General features: G+C 45.9%; 1 protein-coding gene across 1 annotated transcript in view; it reads left to right on the plus strand.

Annotated features, from left to right (window-relative positions):
- The first annotated feature begins 11,918 nt into the window (after nt 1-11,918).
- Nucleotides 11,919-16,490, plus strand: part of Ppa1 (inorganic pyrophosphatase 1) — a 29,065-nt gene continuing 24,493 nt past the window's right edge. The window contains exons 1-2 of the mRNA XM_021173916.3: nt 11,919-12,145; nt 15,180-15,238. Coding sequence (XP_021029575.1) covers nt 12,082-12,145; nt 15,180-15,238 — 123 coding nt within the window. The 5' untranslated portion in view covers nt 11,919-12,081. The remainder of the gene's footprint in view (nt 12,146-15,179; nt 15,239-16,490) is intronic.

The following is a 16,490-nucleotide window of genomic DNA, read 5'->3' on the forward strand; positions in this document are numbered from 1 at the left end:
AGAAAGGAAGGAAGGAAGGAAGGAAGGAAGGAAGGAAGGAAGGAAGGAAGAATTTACTAAGGGCATGTCTATATTCCAGCCAGAGGGATTAAAGGTATGAGCTAAAGGCTGAGCCACACCTAGAGACACAATCTCAGGGGTCACTGTATGATCAAATATCCTCAGCACCCTTGAGCATCATCAGGGGCAAGGTTCCTCACTTCTGGTTTTCACTGTAGACATTACTCCTGTTACCCACGGAATCCTCTTCTTCAGCATGAAAGGTCATGGTTAGTGAATTCCACAGCCATGCCCAAGTGAAGAAGGGAGGGAGGACCTCTTCCCGCATGGCTCCCACAGAAGCATGAAAACCTTTCCCAGAAGGCTCTCTCACAACTTCCCTTACATCACTATGAGTCACACGACCACAACCAAACCAGACATTAGCAAGAGGAACAGAGACATTGTGATTAAAGTAGACTAATCAGGACCCTCCTCTGGGGTTGGCAGCGAGTCCCATGAAGCACAAGGATGCTCAGGTGAATGGAGTTCTCAAGAATAACATCCTTGTGGGGAAGGAGGAATAGGAAATGGATGCTGGCCACTAGGTTGAACCCAGAGAAACCCCAGGTCAGCTGCATGGGGGTACAACATTGCAGAGGTAGAAGGAGAGATGGTGAGCCTAGTCTTAGACTTGCTAACAGCGAGATGTTCATGAGCCATCTAAGCAGGGAGGCCAGCTGTGTACAGGGGTGACCATTCCCTTCTAAAATCCCCTCTGGCTTCTAAGATGTGAGCATTCCTCTCATCCCTCCATGGTCTTCTCATAGCCTTACAGGGGCTCCTCAGGGTTCTGTCCCCTGCCCTTCTCAGTCTATGAAGTTTCTCTAGGTGAGTAGTTCTCACTATGTTGGTTATGACCCCCTTGGGGAGGGTGTCCAAAAACCCTCATAAAGGACTCCCCTGAAACCATCAGAAAACACAGATATTTACATTATGATTCATAACAGTAGCAAAATAACAGTTATGAAGTAGCAACGAAGGTAATTTCTATGGTTAGAGTCAGCACTCCATGAGGAGCGCTATTAAAGGGTAGCCTTAGGACACTATAATAGGTGGCCTCCCCTTCTTCAGCTCCCACTGCCCACGGCAATGGCTCCAGCTTGCTTTGTCACATCTGACTTCCAGGCCCATTTCTAAGTAGCTAACTTGGCCTTCCGGCCTTCCACATGCCTTGCTATCTATAAAATCCCGGTCATAGTCATTGGTACTTCTGGATAATTTTCTGTTTTATAATAACAGACTATGAAAATGGAACTTCTGATTATCTTCTCTGACTCTACTGATGTCCTGAGGCCTGTTGTGTCTATTCTAGTCTCCCCTGTATTTATGTGAGTGTGTGTGTGTGTGTGTGTGTGTGTGTGTGTGTGAGAGAGAGAGAGAGAGAGAGAGACAGAGACAGAGACAGAGACAGAGACAGAGAGACAGAGAGAGAGAGAGACAGAGGAGATAGGGAGAGCTACCCCTGTAAAATAGCTTTTTTGGGGATCCAATGTGGTGTTGTATGACTTTACATCTCAATTGGGAGGCAAAGGCAAGCAGATCACTTGAGAAGAGCTTGAGGGCAGCCTGATCCACATAGAGAATTTCAGGGAAGGCCTGTCTTGAACATCAACAATATTGTCAGTAACCTGCCAAGAGTATCCATGGGTGTGCTGTTTCTCAGTATTTGTGCTTGCTCCTGTAACAGCAGTGTGCATCCATTATTGCCCTGCAGTCTCTCCTTGATATTGAACCTTAATATTGCATGATCTACTTTGGTCAATGGAAACTGGGCAGTTGTCAATATGACTGGAAGCATTACAAGCTGCTATATAGCTAAGTGTGGTGGCACATGCCTTTAATCCCAGCACTTGGAAGCCAGTGGGAGATGGATATATAGATGGAATATATATATATACCATCTTCCACCCATCTATCCACCATTCACCCATCCATCCATCCATCCACCCACCCACCCACCCACCCACCCACCCATCCCTCCATCAATCCACCCACTCATCTATCCATCCAACCATTCACCCACCTACCCATCCATCCATCTTCCCATCCATCCACCCATCCATTTGTCCATCCATCTATCCATCCATCCATTTACCCTCCTACCCATCCATCCATCTTCCCATCCATCCACCCATCCATTTGTCCATCCATCTATCCATCCATCCATTTACCCTCCTACCCATCCATCCATCTTCCCATCCATCCACCCATCCATTTGTCCATCCACCCATTCATTCACCTGTCTATCCATCCAACTCTCTCTCTCTCTCTCTTTCTCTCTCTCTCTCTCTCTCTCTCTCTCTCACACACACACACACATTTGTTTTTTCTCCTCTTCCTACCATGAGAGCAAGAGAGACATGGTGATGGTGCCCTCTTCAGTCAGGACAGACAACTAAGAGAAATAGGAGCCAAACTAAATCATGTATTTGACACATACTCTGAGAGAGACATGAGCACTCAGAGAGACATGAGCGCTTTGTTTCTTGCAACAAAATCAAGAGTGTGGTGGGTTTGGTGGGAGGAAGGTTGTCTGTTACAAGAACAACATATCTCTAATAATGTAAGAATGGACTAATATGGGCTATGGACAGAGTTTGGTTGGTGAAGAGTTTGTCTAGCATTCACAAAGCCCTAAGTGCTACAAAACAAAACTCAAGTGGGTGTGGTGGTTCTTGCCTCTCTGATCTCATGGCTGGAGAAGTGGACTGGGAGGAGCAGAAGTTTTGACACAGTGAGTTAGTTCTCAGCCAGCCTGGCTTTCAGGAGATATTGGCTCAAAAAAAATTTTTTTTGAAAAATTTTAAAAAGAAAAATGGAGTTATTGAGTAATAGTACCAGGAATAAAACACAGTGTCATTCGTTTTGGGACCTTCTAGTAAGCCCTTCAGCCACTTGGAAATCAGATTAATCACCAAGTAACATACAGTTTGAGCCAGCTGAGAGCCAAATTGGTAGCACACACTTACAGGCCAGCACTTCTCACTGCTTATGAAGTCGAAGCAGGAGAATCAGAAGTTCTGGGTTAGCCTCTGCTACTTACTGAGTTGAGGCTAGCCTTAACTACAGTAAATATTTCTACCACTCTGTCTTGGCTGCTTTTAGATGCATGTGACAGGACTGATTGATTGATTGATTGATTTTTGACAAACTGTCTATGTAGCCTTGTCTGTCCTGGGACTCATTTTGTAAACCAGGCTGGACTCAGACTTACAGAGATCCACTTGCCTCTCCTCTCTGAGTGCTAGGATTAGAGGTATGGGTCACCATGAGGGGCAGGATTCTTTCTATAAGCAAGAAATGAGTTTGGAAAAGAATTGGCTAAATAACTCTCTTAAGCTCTCACCTTTCTTACTCTCTAGCCCTCCTTCTCTTTCCCTTCCCCCCTTTCTCCACGAGGCCATGGTTGGTCTCTCTCTCTCTCTTTTTACCTTCTCTCCTTTCTCCCTGCCTTTCTACAATAAAGCTCTAAAACCATAAAAAAAAAAAAGAATTGGCTAAATAAGCAGGGGATGGGAGGAGAGAGAGATGTGATTGTTGTTTGCCTATAACAGAGAGCCTGGAAATTGAGAAATGCATTGAGTCACAGGCATGACCAGGTAGAAGTTAATCTTGAGACAGACCCATGGAGGAAATAACTTAGGACATCTAGATTGATCCTTAGTAATTATGCCTGCAGAGAACAGGATTACAGATATGATGGCTGGCCTGCGGGGCTGCCTAGAATGACAGAGGCTGCCAGTGCTCTCAAGAGTGTTGTGTAACCAAGGAGCAGGGTGAAAGGGGACCGTGGCTGTTGAAGAACAGTCTTTATGTTCCTAAGTCTCTGTGGGCTGGGGAAAAAAGCCTGACACGTATTTGCCACAGGTTGCCAGGGTGTGTGGTTGTAATAAAAGGATCGTTCTGGACGAGGAAGCCAAGACCCTTGGAAAACAATAACAGTGGGCGGCTTCCGGGAGACTGAAGGGAGTGATGCACCCTGCGCCTGGCAGAATTACAAGCCTAAGATTGGTGGTCCTCCTGCGCCACCCGCTCGTTCAGTATGAAGCCCGGTATTAATCCCAATGGTCATTCTGGTTTTTTGTTTGTTCATGAGACTAGGAATTATGTAGCTCAGGCTGGCCCCAACTCAGTAAGCGGCAGAAGATTACCCGGAACTTCTGATCCTCCTGCTTCTCCTTCGTAAGGGCTGAAAGGTGCTGGTCTGTAAATGTGTGCTACCAAGTCTGGCCCTCCGTTTTTGTTCAAAGCATGTCACATTAGGACTAGATAGAGAGCACATAACACGGAGGCTTGTCTTTATGTTCCAGAGTCTCTGGAGTAGAGGAATGTGTTTGGTTATTATGTTACAAGCAGCAGGAGCCACTATACTTTCACTCTGGTGGGTGCAGGGGGAGAAGATATGTAGTAAAGGCATCGATGATAGACAGTATCTCTGTTTCCCAGTGTCTGCCTCTTTCTTTATATACATGCTTGCCAGTTGGGAGCAGGTTTCCACACACATTGACATCAGACAATATTACAGGGCTTTGTTGATGACATGTAAGTCAAAATGATATAACATATATATATATATATATATATATATATATATATATATATGTGTGTGTGTGTGTGTGTGTGTGTGTGTGTGTGTGTGTGTAGCCCAGGACCTTAAACTTATTGGGATCCTCCTACCTCACCCTCAGTCTTCCTAGTGCTGGGATTATAAGTTGGAGATACACACACACACACACACATATATACATATATAATTTGATTTTTTTTCTTCCCAAAAGCTTGAGGCCCTTGCCCTGCAGCAACAGGCTCACATTATTCAGCATGATGTCTTCCAGGCTTATGCATGCTGTGCCATGGGTCAGGATTTCACTTTTGTCCAGGTCATCGTCCATTTTAATCAAGATGCTTTTGACTTTACGTAACAGAAGCCTCCCATCACACCCAAGTTTTACCATTAAAACTGCAAGGAATTGATTATGTAATGGAACGAACCATCCAGAGGCCAAGCCGCCCCAGGGCTGGTAACATCTGCAGCTTTAAGACATCATCATTGGACTTGGGTTACTGTCTGGCATCCTTTGTTGTTGATCTTGTTGTTGATCTGTTCCTGCTGGCTCGGCTCCAGGCTAATGTCTTGGAGGACTCAGCAGCCTTAGTCACTTGCATTCATCAGTTTTTGCTGGATTATGATATCATAACCCCCAAACCTCTATGGCTTGAAAAAATATATTTAGGAAGATATATGTACTTTAAAGTAAGGAAACATTTCCACAAGCATATTAGCAGCCTCTCTTTCATCCCAGTAAACAGAACTGTGTAACATTTACAAGTTACTGTGGTTGTTAGGGTCAGAGCCCAGGTTCTGATCTAAAGAGACAAAGTAACACTTACTAAAAGAAAAAGGAGCCAGGCAGTGGTGGCAGCCCTAAGGCAGAAGCAGGTGGATCTTTGCGTTCCAGACCAACCTGGTCTACAGAGTGAGTTCCAGGCCAGCGTGGTCTACATAGCAAGTTCCAGGACAGCCAGGGCTACATAGTGAGACCCTGTCTTACCCACTCCAAAAAATGAGAGAGAGAGAGAGAGACAGAGAGAGAGAGAGAGACAGACAGACAGACAGACAGAGACAGACACACAGAGACAGAAATAGAGAGAGAGAGAGACATAATACAACAAAGGAGATCTATTCAGAGTGACCACACTGGGTTGTGGAACAGAGGAGACTCCTGCCTCACCTCCCTCCCAAGCTCCTCTACTGGATCCTGACCTGAAGTTCAGATTTAAATAGAAGGCAAGAGGCGCGTACAACTCCATAACCCTGGTCAAGGTGTGGTCCTGCCCAGCATCAGCATCTCTGCCCTGGTTGCTCCTCTAAGGCTGTCTGACAAGCCGTCAGAACTGGGTGATGCGTCTTTCCCAGAGACAAGTTCTCCTGGCTGTACCAGGCTTCAGACTTCTTCTCTCAGCATGATGATATCATGAGAGAATTTCAATTTGGGGGGGAGTGAGGGTGGTTTTATTTCAAGTATCCGATAACCAACAGGTGGGACACAAATGTCTCCTTAGAATATCTTCATTCCTGCTGACACAGTTACATGACTGGAAGGAAGAAATCATGGGCAACTGTGGCCCCCTTAGCTCATTTTCAACTCCTTCCTTGAAGGTGGAGTGGGAGTTGGGTGCCCTGGAACAAGACCTGTACAGAGACCGTTCCTCAGTACAGTCTGTAGATAAGGCTTCTGGCATCCTCCATTTCCACCAATCATCCAAGCTCCAAGCTACTTAGAGAGTTTCTTCTTTTCTTGGTTGAGTTAGGGTCTCTCACTATAACTCAGTCTGGTCTCAAACTCACTCTGTAGCCCAGGTTTGCCTTGAACTCCAGGAAATTATTCTGCCTCAGCCTCCTGAGTACTGGGAGAGAATTTCTTTTTAAAGTCATTCAGAGTCAGGCCTGATAGAACAGGCCAGCTAGTCTAGAGCCCAAGGCCAGATGATGGAAAGTTCAAGGCTTGCTTTGGCTACAAAATGAGTGGAGGGTCAGCTTGGGTAACTTAGTAAGACCCTGTCTCAAAATAAAAAGTAAGAAGAGGCCGGGCGTGGTGGCGCATGCCTTTAATCCCAGCACCCGGGAGGCAGAGGCAGGCGGATTTCTGAGTTCGAGGCCAGCCTGGTCTACAGAGTGAGTTTCAGGACAGCCAGGGCTATACAGAGAAACCCTGTCTTGAAAAACCAAGGGGGAAAAAAAAAGGAAGAAGAGGTCTGGGCATAAATAAAACTTAGTGCTTAAACTCGTGCCCAGCATGAATGAAGTTCTGGATTCAGTTGCCAGAACTATTTAAAACAAACTAAATAAAGAACTCCAATTTGGATCAGGTAATTTTCCCACTGAAAATCTATTATAGACAATTACTCCCCCCTTTCTTGCCTGTGTGTGTGTGTGTGTGTGTGTGTGTGTGTGTGTGTGTGTGTGTGCATGTGTGTGTGTGTGTGTGTGTATGAGCTCACGCTGTGTGTTTGGAGGTCAAAGTTTGATATCAAGTGTCTTCCTCAATTTCTTTTCCACTGTACTTTTTGAGACAGGGTCTCTTGCTATCTCTGGACATCGCTGATTGGTCTAGATGACTGGCTATCAAGCCTCAGGGTTCCTCCTGTCTCTCCCTCCCAGCCCTTGGATTATTGGTACATGTCACTACACCTGACATACAGAACATAGGTTCTGGAGATCCAAACTGAGGTCCTCTTGCTTGGATGGTAAGAATTACACTGACAGAGACATCTCACTCCTCCCTCCTGCTTCTTCTTCTCCCCTTCCTCCTTCTCCCTCTTTTGTCAGGATCTAGTGTAATGATCAGATTCAGCACAGGACATATCAAGACCAAGTTCTCAGCACAAGGGACAAAGCGCAGGAACTGAGAGACAAAGACAGGAGACACAGGATGAGGGTGAGGGGGAAGGGATATCTGCCCCATGGAACAAAGGACTGCCTCTGGGATAGAGAGGAGACAGACACATAGGTAAAAGGCAGAAAGGGATAAAGGGAAAAGGGAAACCCCATGTTAGGATGAGATGTTTAATTTTGATTGGACAGGTTAATCAGGTGAGCCAAAAGGGGGCCTTTGATGGCTGCACTTCAAGATTTTGATAGCTGGACCTTGGTGGTCAGCATCGAGAAGTTGGTCAAATAAGAGAAGGGGCTCTGATGGCTAGCTTTAGGAATGTAATCTGGAATTTGAAAGGAAGAAGGAAGAGCAAAGCTGCCAGATTCTTGTTTGTTTGTTTTGGAGACAGGGTTTTTCTGTGTAGCCCTGGCTGTCCTGGAACTCACTCTGTAGACCAGGCTGGCCTCGAACTCAGAAATCCACCTGCCTCTGCCTCCCAAGTGCTGGGATTAAAGGCGTGCGCCACCATGCCCGGCTTGCCTGCCAGATTCTTGTTTGCCGTGCTTGGGCCCACTAGAGCCCTTCGCAGTGTATCTCAGGCTAGCCTCCTGCTTCAAACCAGCTATAGCCAAGAATGAACTTGAATTCTGTGTCCTTTTGTCTCCGTCTCCCAGGTAGTAGAATTATAGACATGTGCTGCCGAGCCTGGCTTTATGTGGTACTGGGTACTGAAGCCCAGGCTTTGCTGTACTTTAGGTAAACACTACCGGCTGAGTTGTCTCCAGCATACATTTCTTTTTTTTTTTTTTTTTTTGGTTTTTCAAGACAGGGTTTCTCTGTATAGCTCTGGCTGTCCTGGAACTCACTTTGTAGACCAGGCTGGCCTCGAACTCAGAAATCCGCCTGCCTCTGCCTCCCGAGTGCTGGGATTAAAGGCGTGCGCCACCACGCCCGGCTCAGCATACATTTCTAATAGTTTTGTTTTTGTTTTTTTTTTTGAGATAGGGTTTCTCTGTGTAGATCAAGCTGGTCTTGAACTCAGAGATCTGCCTGCCTCTGCCTCCTAAACTAGACATATGTGTGTCATTACAACCAACTCTAAATTTAAAAAATTCATTATTTTTAATTTCATATGTCTGGATGTTTTGTCTGCATGTATGACTGTGCACTGCATATGTGTCTGGTGCCCACAGAGGCCTTAAGAAGGCATCAAATTCTTTGGAATGAGAGTGATAGGTGGTTGTAAGCCAACATGGAGGTGCGGGTAATTGAAACTGTATCTCCTGGAAGAGCCTATGCTCTCAACTACTGAGCCATCTCTTCAGCCCCTAGCCCAGCTTCATAAAAATAGTATACTTATTTTTACTCAGGAGGCAGAGGTAGGGAAATCTCTGAGTTCCAGGCTAGCTTTATCCACAGTGTAAAAGTCATGGCTATTCTATGTCTGCCCTTGCTTTGAATGACATGAAGACTTTTATATTTATTAATAGGTTTCAGGCATTATAGTTGGGCAACTTCTGAGCTATTCTAACTTCACAATGCTGGTCTTAGACTACTTCCCACCTACTTTCCAGCACCGTGGTCCATTATCTGTCATCTTAGTCTTGCTCATTCTCAGGGCAGAGAAGTCCTGCCTTTTCCTCTCCTGCCTAGCTATAGGCTGTTCAGCTCTTTATTTGACTAATCAGGTGATGGAGAACAACATTTTACAAAATAGTGACTTGGGATGCTTCATAAAAATGACAGTATCAAAGTCTGGACTACAATCAGATTTCTGGACACAGAAATGAGCAATTGAATGAATACACAATGGATGAAAACATTCCCCCAACACTTCAGACAAAGTTTTAGGATAGCCAGGGATTCACAGAGAAACTCTGTTTGGAAAACAAACAAACAAACAAACAAATAAACAACAACCTCCCCCAAAACAAAAAAAAGTGATGTGTATGAATGATTTGTCTGCATATATGTATGTAGATGGCATGAATTCTGGTTGACTAAGAAGACAAATACAAAGGCAAGGACACACTTGCTCCTAGGTGTGTTGGAGAATAAAGTTTATTGTAGACAAAGGGAGTGCTTAGCCAGAGGCAGGGACATCTGAGAGTCCAGAGTGGTCATAACCCTGAGCCAAGTGTGAGAGGTGCAGGGGAAGGAGAGGGGGACAGAGGGAAACCAGACACAGCTGCCTGGAGGCCCAAAGAAGAAGGGTAACAAAATGTTACTATATAAGGAAGGGCAGCTGGGGAAACCCTGGGTTGGAGAAGTTTTGGGTAGGAAGCAAGATAGGGGGTGGAGTGTATACCAGTCAGGAGGACTTTGTTAAAGGTAGGGCCTGAGGGATAAAGGGAGAACCTGGCCATTGTCAGCTTTGATATGTTAAATAGGCACCTCAGCCTATTTGTTTGAGACTTAACACTGGTGACCCCAGAAACCATAAGCAAGCACTAGATTCCCCCAGAACTGGAATTACAGAAGGGCTGTAAGCTGCCTTGTGACATGTCTCAGGCCCCTCCAGCACAGGGTCTTACTAGAGAGCCAAGGCTGGCCTGGAACTTGTCATCCTCCTGTTTCAGTTTCCCAAGTGCTGGAAGTATCTGAGCAGAACAAAGCCTGTGGGGCTCACTACCCTTGCCAGCCAGGGAAAAATCTGAACCGCATGGGGCCGGGCTGGGCGTTTTATTATAGAGAGGACTGATTGGCTCTCTGAATATGTTTAATGGATCAGAGATAGAGTGTGAGTCCAGAGGTCAGAGAGACGTTATCACCTCTCCCGGCTCTGAGGGAAAGTGCGTGTGGCTACTTTTTATTACTAGGGTGGTATTTCTGTCCACTTAGTCAAAGATGAGATTCAGGGTTTTCCCAAGAAAACTGGCTCTGTCTATTCAAAGACCAAAAAGATGACAAAGGGACTCAGTCAGAGCTGCAACCTCTCATATATTCCCAGATCTACTTACTATTATTCACTAGATTCCTGCTTCTTTCGTGTCTACACTGTATTGCCAACCAGGCTATTACTCTATCTTTCTTTCTGTCTTTTTTTTTTTTTAATTGCCTTCATGTTCTGAAACAGTGTGGTGTTGTGTTCAAAAGTTAGTGAGTCACAGCCTTCTGCAAAAGTAATGGGTGTCAGCAGAGTGAGCAGCAGGGAGGAGGGACAAGGAGGAACACGGACTAATGTTAGATTTACCGTTACCTTTTATTTATTTATTTATTCATTTATTTCTTTATTTCTTTCTTTATTTTTGAGACGGAGTCTCATGTGGTCCAGACTGGCCAAGGATGACCTTGAATTCATGATCTTCCTACTTTTGCTTCTCAAGTGCTGCAGCTACAGGTATACACCGCTGTGCCAATTTAGAAATTAACTTTCTTAGGCTTCCACTTAATACGTGGTTTATGCTTTCCATTTATATATTAGAGATTGTTTTGAAAATAGTTGAAAGGAAACTGTCTTTGAGATACATATTTAAGATATATTTTAGAAAGATATTCTATCATAATTTAACATTTGCTTTTTTAAAAAAAATGTGGATAATTTCCTGTCTTATTTTTAAGATAGCCTCATACTGTAGGGGTGGCCCAGAACTCACTACGTAGCTCAGGATGGTCTCAGAAAGTCAGCGTCCTGAGGTCTGGGGCTACAGGTGTGAGCCGCTATATGTGGCTTATAATTAGAGTTGTGATACACACAGACAGACAGACACACATAACCTTATAGGTCTGAGAAAGTTCCCAACGTCCACAGCACACTCTGAGGGATACAGCCTGTACTGCAATGGGTGGTGCAATAGAAGTAGAAAAACAAGCTCCGAGAAGCTACTCCTGAGAAACGTCCTCAAGGGGTTCTGTGCACACTCCTGGGTCTTCCCAGAGCTTCAATTTCAAGTCCCAGTGGATCTGAAGTGGTTCGGTAAGGGACTGGGTGGGGAGAGAAATCTGCGGTACCTGGGGAGTGCAGGAGTAATCAGCTTGAGTCTGGTCCAAGCAGAACCCACCCAACAATTCAGATGAGAAACTGAATCAGGGAGATTAGTAAAAGCAAATTTGTCCATTGCCTACCACTTGGGAAAACAGAAGTCACAGCCTATAGTTTTCGGAGCCCAGTCAGCCAAACTCTCAACTTTAATGAAGTCTGCCCTGGGCCGGGGGCCGGGGACCGGTAGCACACTCCCAGCATCTGGGAGGCAGAGGCAGATGAAGATCTATGAGAAACCCAAACAAGAAAAGACTGCCTGGGGAGCAGGTGGCTTATTAAGGCCTTCCGAGATAAGGAACTGCTCTGCACGACCTGAGTGAGTGGAATCAAAGGTGAGCGACCCGCGAGCCTTTGGAGAGTAACCAGCGCTCTGTCCCGGCGGAGCCGCCAACCTACAGTCCGCTTCCAGAGGGCAGTGGACGCCGGCCACGTGGCCCAGGTTGCGAGCCGGGGGGCGGGGCCTGAGGAGGCGCGTCGCGCAGAGTGCGCCTGCGCGGGTGGGCGGGGCGGGGCAGGGTGCAAGGCGAGCCCCACGCGTTAAAGGCACGGTGCCGGCGACCGGCGGGCCAGCTCGTGGTGCGCAGGCGCGGGCTTTCTCCTCGGTACAGCGGCTCCGGATCTGGGCGGTGTGGTTGTGTGGCTGTGCAGCGGCGGCGGCGGCGGCGGTGCATCTCTGACACCATGAGCGGCTTCAGCAGCGAGGAGCGCGCCGCGCCCTTCACCCTCGAGTACCGCGTCTTCCTCAGTGAGTGGCGTGAGGCCCAGGGCCGGGTCGCCCATTCATTCCAGAACGAGCGGGCGGGCGGGCGGGCGGACGCGTCCCCTTCCCTCGGGCGGGCGGCGGGACCGCCATCCCAGTGCCCACCGCGAGCGCTCCCTCTACACATTCGAACTTGGGCCACATGGGGAAAGGAAACCACTGAGTCACTCTTAGAAGGTGCCCGGAGGTGATACCGACCGCCTAAGAGGATTGTCCTCAGGATCGCCGGCTGGAGGACAGAGATTTCCTCAAGACCTTAATTCGGTGCCGAACAGGATCGAGTCCTCCCCGGTGTTGTAAGAGATGGGAAACTGAGGCCCAGGTCTTCCCGGCTCTAGCCTCATGTGTGGTGAGGCTTCTCTGAAGCCCTGATGGCCAGGAGTGCTTCTAGGAAACCGAAAGCTTTGCCTCCTTAGACAGACAGGTGACGTCCAGCTAAGGACCTGGTGGGAGAACAGCCAGGTTCTTAACCCGGGTGCCGGAACCCACTAGTTACCTCCGCACCTAACCCCTGCCCTGCACTCGAAAAGGTGGAGTCGATTGGCCTTCCACGTTGTGTCACCTTTTCCTTAATAGGTGCTTGCAAGCTACCTGGGTTTCTCCTGGAAGCCCTTAGCTTGTAGGTATATACATACATTCATGGTGCTAACAGAGGTTTGCGATGCTGTTAGCAAAGGCCCTTCCAGTTTGTAACCTCTTTGAGTTTATTTAGAAGGGATGGGCAGCAATCTCAGGACAGGGCAACAGACATTCCTGAAAGAATGAACAGAGAGTGCCTAGCAAATACAAGTCTGGTTTGGAGCAAAAAGGGCAGAGAACTCCCAAACATACATCTAAGGACGATTAAACGGCCAGGGAAGATCCAGGAAGGGTGGGCCTCTTTTTAATTAATTACAGAATCAAACAGTAAGGGCAGAATGCAGAAACTTCGCCATGGAAATAGTGTTGGCTTCAGAATTTTTCAGTGTCCTTTAGAGTGACCCTTTGGGTCACTGGGAATTGTCTTCAAGCTATATGTGCAGAACAAACACACTGCTTTTAATGTACTTAATGTATTGGTGGTAAATATTTGATGGTTGTGGGTAGAGAGCAAAGCCACTCCTTGACTTTGGATTAGGCTGAAGTCTATCAAATGGTCTCTCTGGAACTTAAGAAATACTACATTTAATACCACTATGTAATTTAACTAGTTCTCGTTCTTTGTGCTTTTTTTTTTTTTTTTTTCTCGAGACAGGGTTTCTCTGTGTAGCCCTGGCTGTCCTGGAACTCACTTTGTAGACCAGGCTGGCCTCGAACTCAGAAATCCGCCTGCCTCTGCCTCCCGAGTGCTGGGATTAAAGGCGTGCGCCACCACGCCCGGCTCTTTGTGCTTTTTAAAAAGGATAAATTTCTGAGTATTTTTCCACTTTTTTTTGAGGGTGGTGGTGGGTGAGGCCACAGTGTTTTCCTGTTTAGCTCAGCCTGGTTTCAAACTTGAGATTCTCCTGCTCCAACCTCCCAAGTACTAGGATATAGATAGGTTCAGGCATCACACCTGACACCATCCATTCTTAATAGGAATAATTTTTAAAAATAATGTTACATTTTCCAGTCTCTTTAAGACAGGTAAAAGTCCAGTTTAAGCAGAAGACAGCTATGCATACAGCCCTAGACAAAATAAACTTAAAATCCCAGCATTCCGGAGGCAGATACGAGCAGACCTGTGAGTTTGAGTCCAGCTTGGTCTACAGAGTGAGTTCTAGAAGAGCCAGGGCTACACAGAGAAACCTTTTATTAAAGGCCTGCAGTGGGCCATGCCTGGCTTATATTACTTTTTTTTTGAGGCAGGGTCTTATATATATAGCCCCAGGTGGCCTCAGACTCACTATATAGCCAAAGAATGACCTTGAATTCTTGATTCTCCTGCCTCCACCTCTCCAAAGCTTAGATAACAGGCATGTGCCACCAAATTGGGCTAAAATTACTTTTCAGATATGACAGAATATAGAAGATATATCATTGTGACTAGATCATTCTTAAGGAAAGTCATAGAATTGAAGTAGGTCTGAATGGTCCCATAAAATAGCATGAATTCTTTTTTTTTTTTTTTTTTTTCGAGACAGGGTTTCTCTGTGTAGCCCTGGCTGTCCTGGAACTCACTTTGTAGACCAGGCTGGCCTCGAACTCAGAAATCTGCCTGCCTCTGCCTCCCGAGTGCTGGGATCAAAGGCGTGCGCCACCACGCCCGGCGATAGCATGAATTCTTAAGCTAATAAGTTGGCTGGCCTCTTTCCTTTCCTGCAGGTAGTTCACTCAAGTTTTGTAAGCAGTTAACTGAAACAGGATCAGTCAAAAGCAATTTGATCGTCTTTTATATAGCAAGCCCTACAGAGCTAGAGGTGGGAGGAACTCAGCTAAGTCCTGAATTCCTCACAATAGGAAGTAACATCCTGTGTAAAGCAGAAGGTGCGCACAGGATGAAAACCTGGTCCTGGGGAGGGTCGGGAGTACAAACTATACTCCAGCTGTTTTCTAGCTGTTTACGGCTCTCTGTCTCCCTGGCTGGGATAGAACTGCCTCCTATGTAGACCAAGCTGGCTTCAAAGTCACAGAGCACTTCTGTCTTGGCCTCCTGGCTGCTGGCTTTGGTTTGGTTTGGTTTGGTTTGGTTTTTGAGTATTTTTGAGACAGGGTCTCCTGTAGCACCTCCTAGGTTGGCTCCAGCCTGACTGTGTGCACAGGTATGACCTTGAACTTCCCATCTTCCCATTTGCTGAGTTTGCAGGCATGCAGTTCCCAGGCTCAGGTGGAAAGTGGTTTCCTGTGTTTTGTTCTTTTCCCCCCTCCCGTGTGAAGAGGAGTGAACCTAGGGCTTTGCACATGCCAGGAGAAATTGTTTACCACTGACCTGTATCACCGACCCCTTGTTTTTTGATTTGTTCTTGTTTTATGGTATAGGAATAATATCTTGCTGTTAAGAAGTGTTTATTTTGTGCATTTGGAAATGTAACCAGTCACAACAGTGTTTCTTATTTTACAGAAAATGAGAAAGGGCAGTATATTTCTCCATTTCACGATGTTCCAATTTATGCAGACAAGGTAAGAATCTCTGACATTCCAAAATGGCCTCCCCCTCCCTTGTTTGTTTGTTTGTTTGTTTATTTTGAGACATGGTCTCTTTACATATTCTTGGCTGTCCTGGAACACACTCTGTCTAGTCTTGAACTCAGAGATCTGCCTGCCTCTGCCTCTGGAGTGCTGGAATTAAAGTCACGACACCATGTCCAGCAAACACAGTCTCTCTAATTGGATCCCTAGTTGGACATAGTGAATTTTCTTAATCTCCATCAACTTAAAATCCCTCTTGTGCTTTCATCTCATGGTTCATTGAGTAGCTAAGAAGCCAGTAGTGAATCAGATCATTGGATTAAAGAAGCAGCTATAAATTAGGGGAGGAAGAGAGGCAGAAGTTTTTAAGCTGCCTCTTTGTGTGTGTGTGTGTGTGTGTGTGTGTGTCAGTGTGTCACATTGGTATGAGTGTTTGGAACTGAAGCCTTCTGATTTCATTAATAGCTTAAAATAAACCATGTAGTCTGTGTGTTTTGACTGTGGGAATGTTTATTAAACATTTAAAGTAAACTCCGTAAGTACAAGAAAGCTCAGTATTTTTAGTAGGTTGGTGAGTTTGCAAACAGCGTTAAGAAAGTTAAATACACAGCTCTGCAAAGAAATGTCTATTCTTGTACGCACCAGGGAAATGTAGAAATCTAACTTAGCACAGATTGATGTGGGTTTACCACAGATTAGTAAGAATCTGTACTTTCTTAGAAAAAAAGCTTTATATAAAAATATGTGGTTAGTAGGAATTGAACTCAAGACTTCTGGAAGAGCAGTCGGTGCTCTAAACCACTGAGCTATCTCTCCAGCCCTTCTTTTAGGAACTTTGAGTCACATTAAAGGCAGAGCTTTTGAGTTAGAAAAGTTTCATATACTGTCAAACTTCATTTTATTTGTTTGTTTATTGGAGGCAGTGGTGGGTGGGTAGATCAGAAGACAGCATGCTGGAGCCAGTTCTTCTACTGTGTAGGTACTGGGAATCAAACCCAGGTTGGCAGACTTGGATACAAGTACCCTTGCCTGCTAGGTCTTCTCCGGGGCCCTCATTGACCTATAGCTCAGAGTTACTAACTAGTCCATGTGGATTCCGTAGCACACTTGGAATAATACTGTCAGGTTGAAATCTTTACTTCATGCTCATAGCATTACTATTGCCTTAGCTAGAAATAGACTCATAGGGCTGGTGCAATGGGTCAAAAAACCAAACAAAACCAAAAAAAAAATACTTGTCCTG

Source organism: Mus caroli, unplaced genomic scaffold, assembly GCF_978045245.1.
Source record: "Mus caroli unplaced genomic scaffold, Mus_caroli_1 scaffold_9, whole genome shotgun sequence".
NCBI classification, from domain to species: Eukaryota; Metazoa; Chordata; class Mammalia; order Rodentia; family Muridae; genus Mus; species Mus caroli.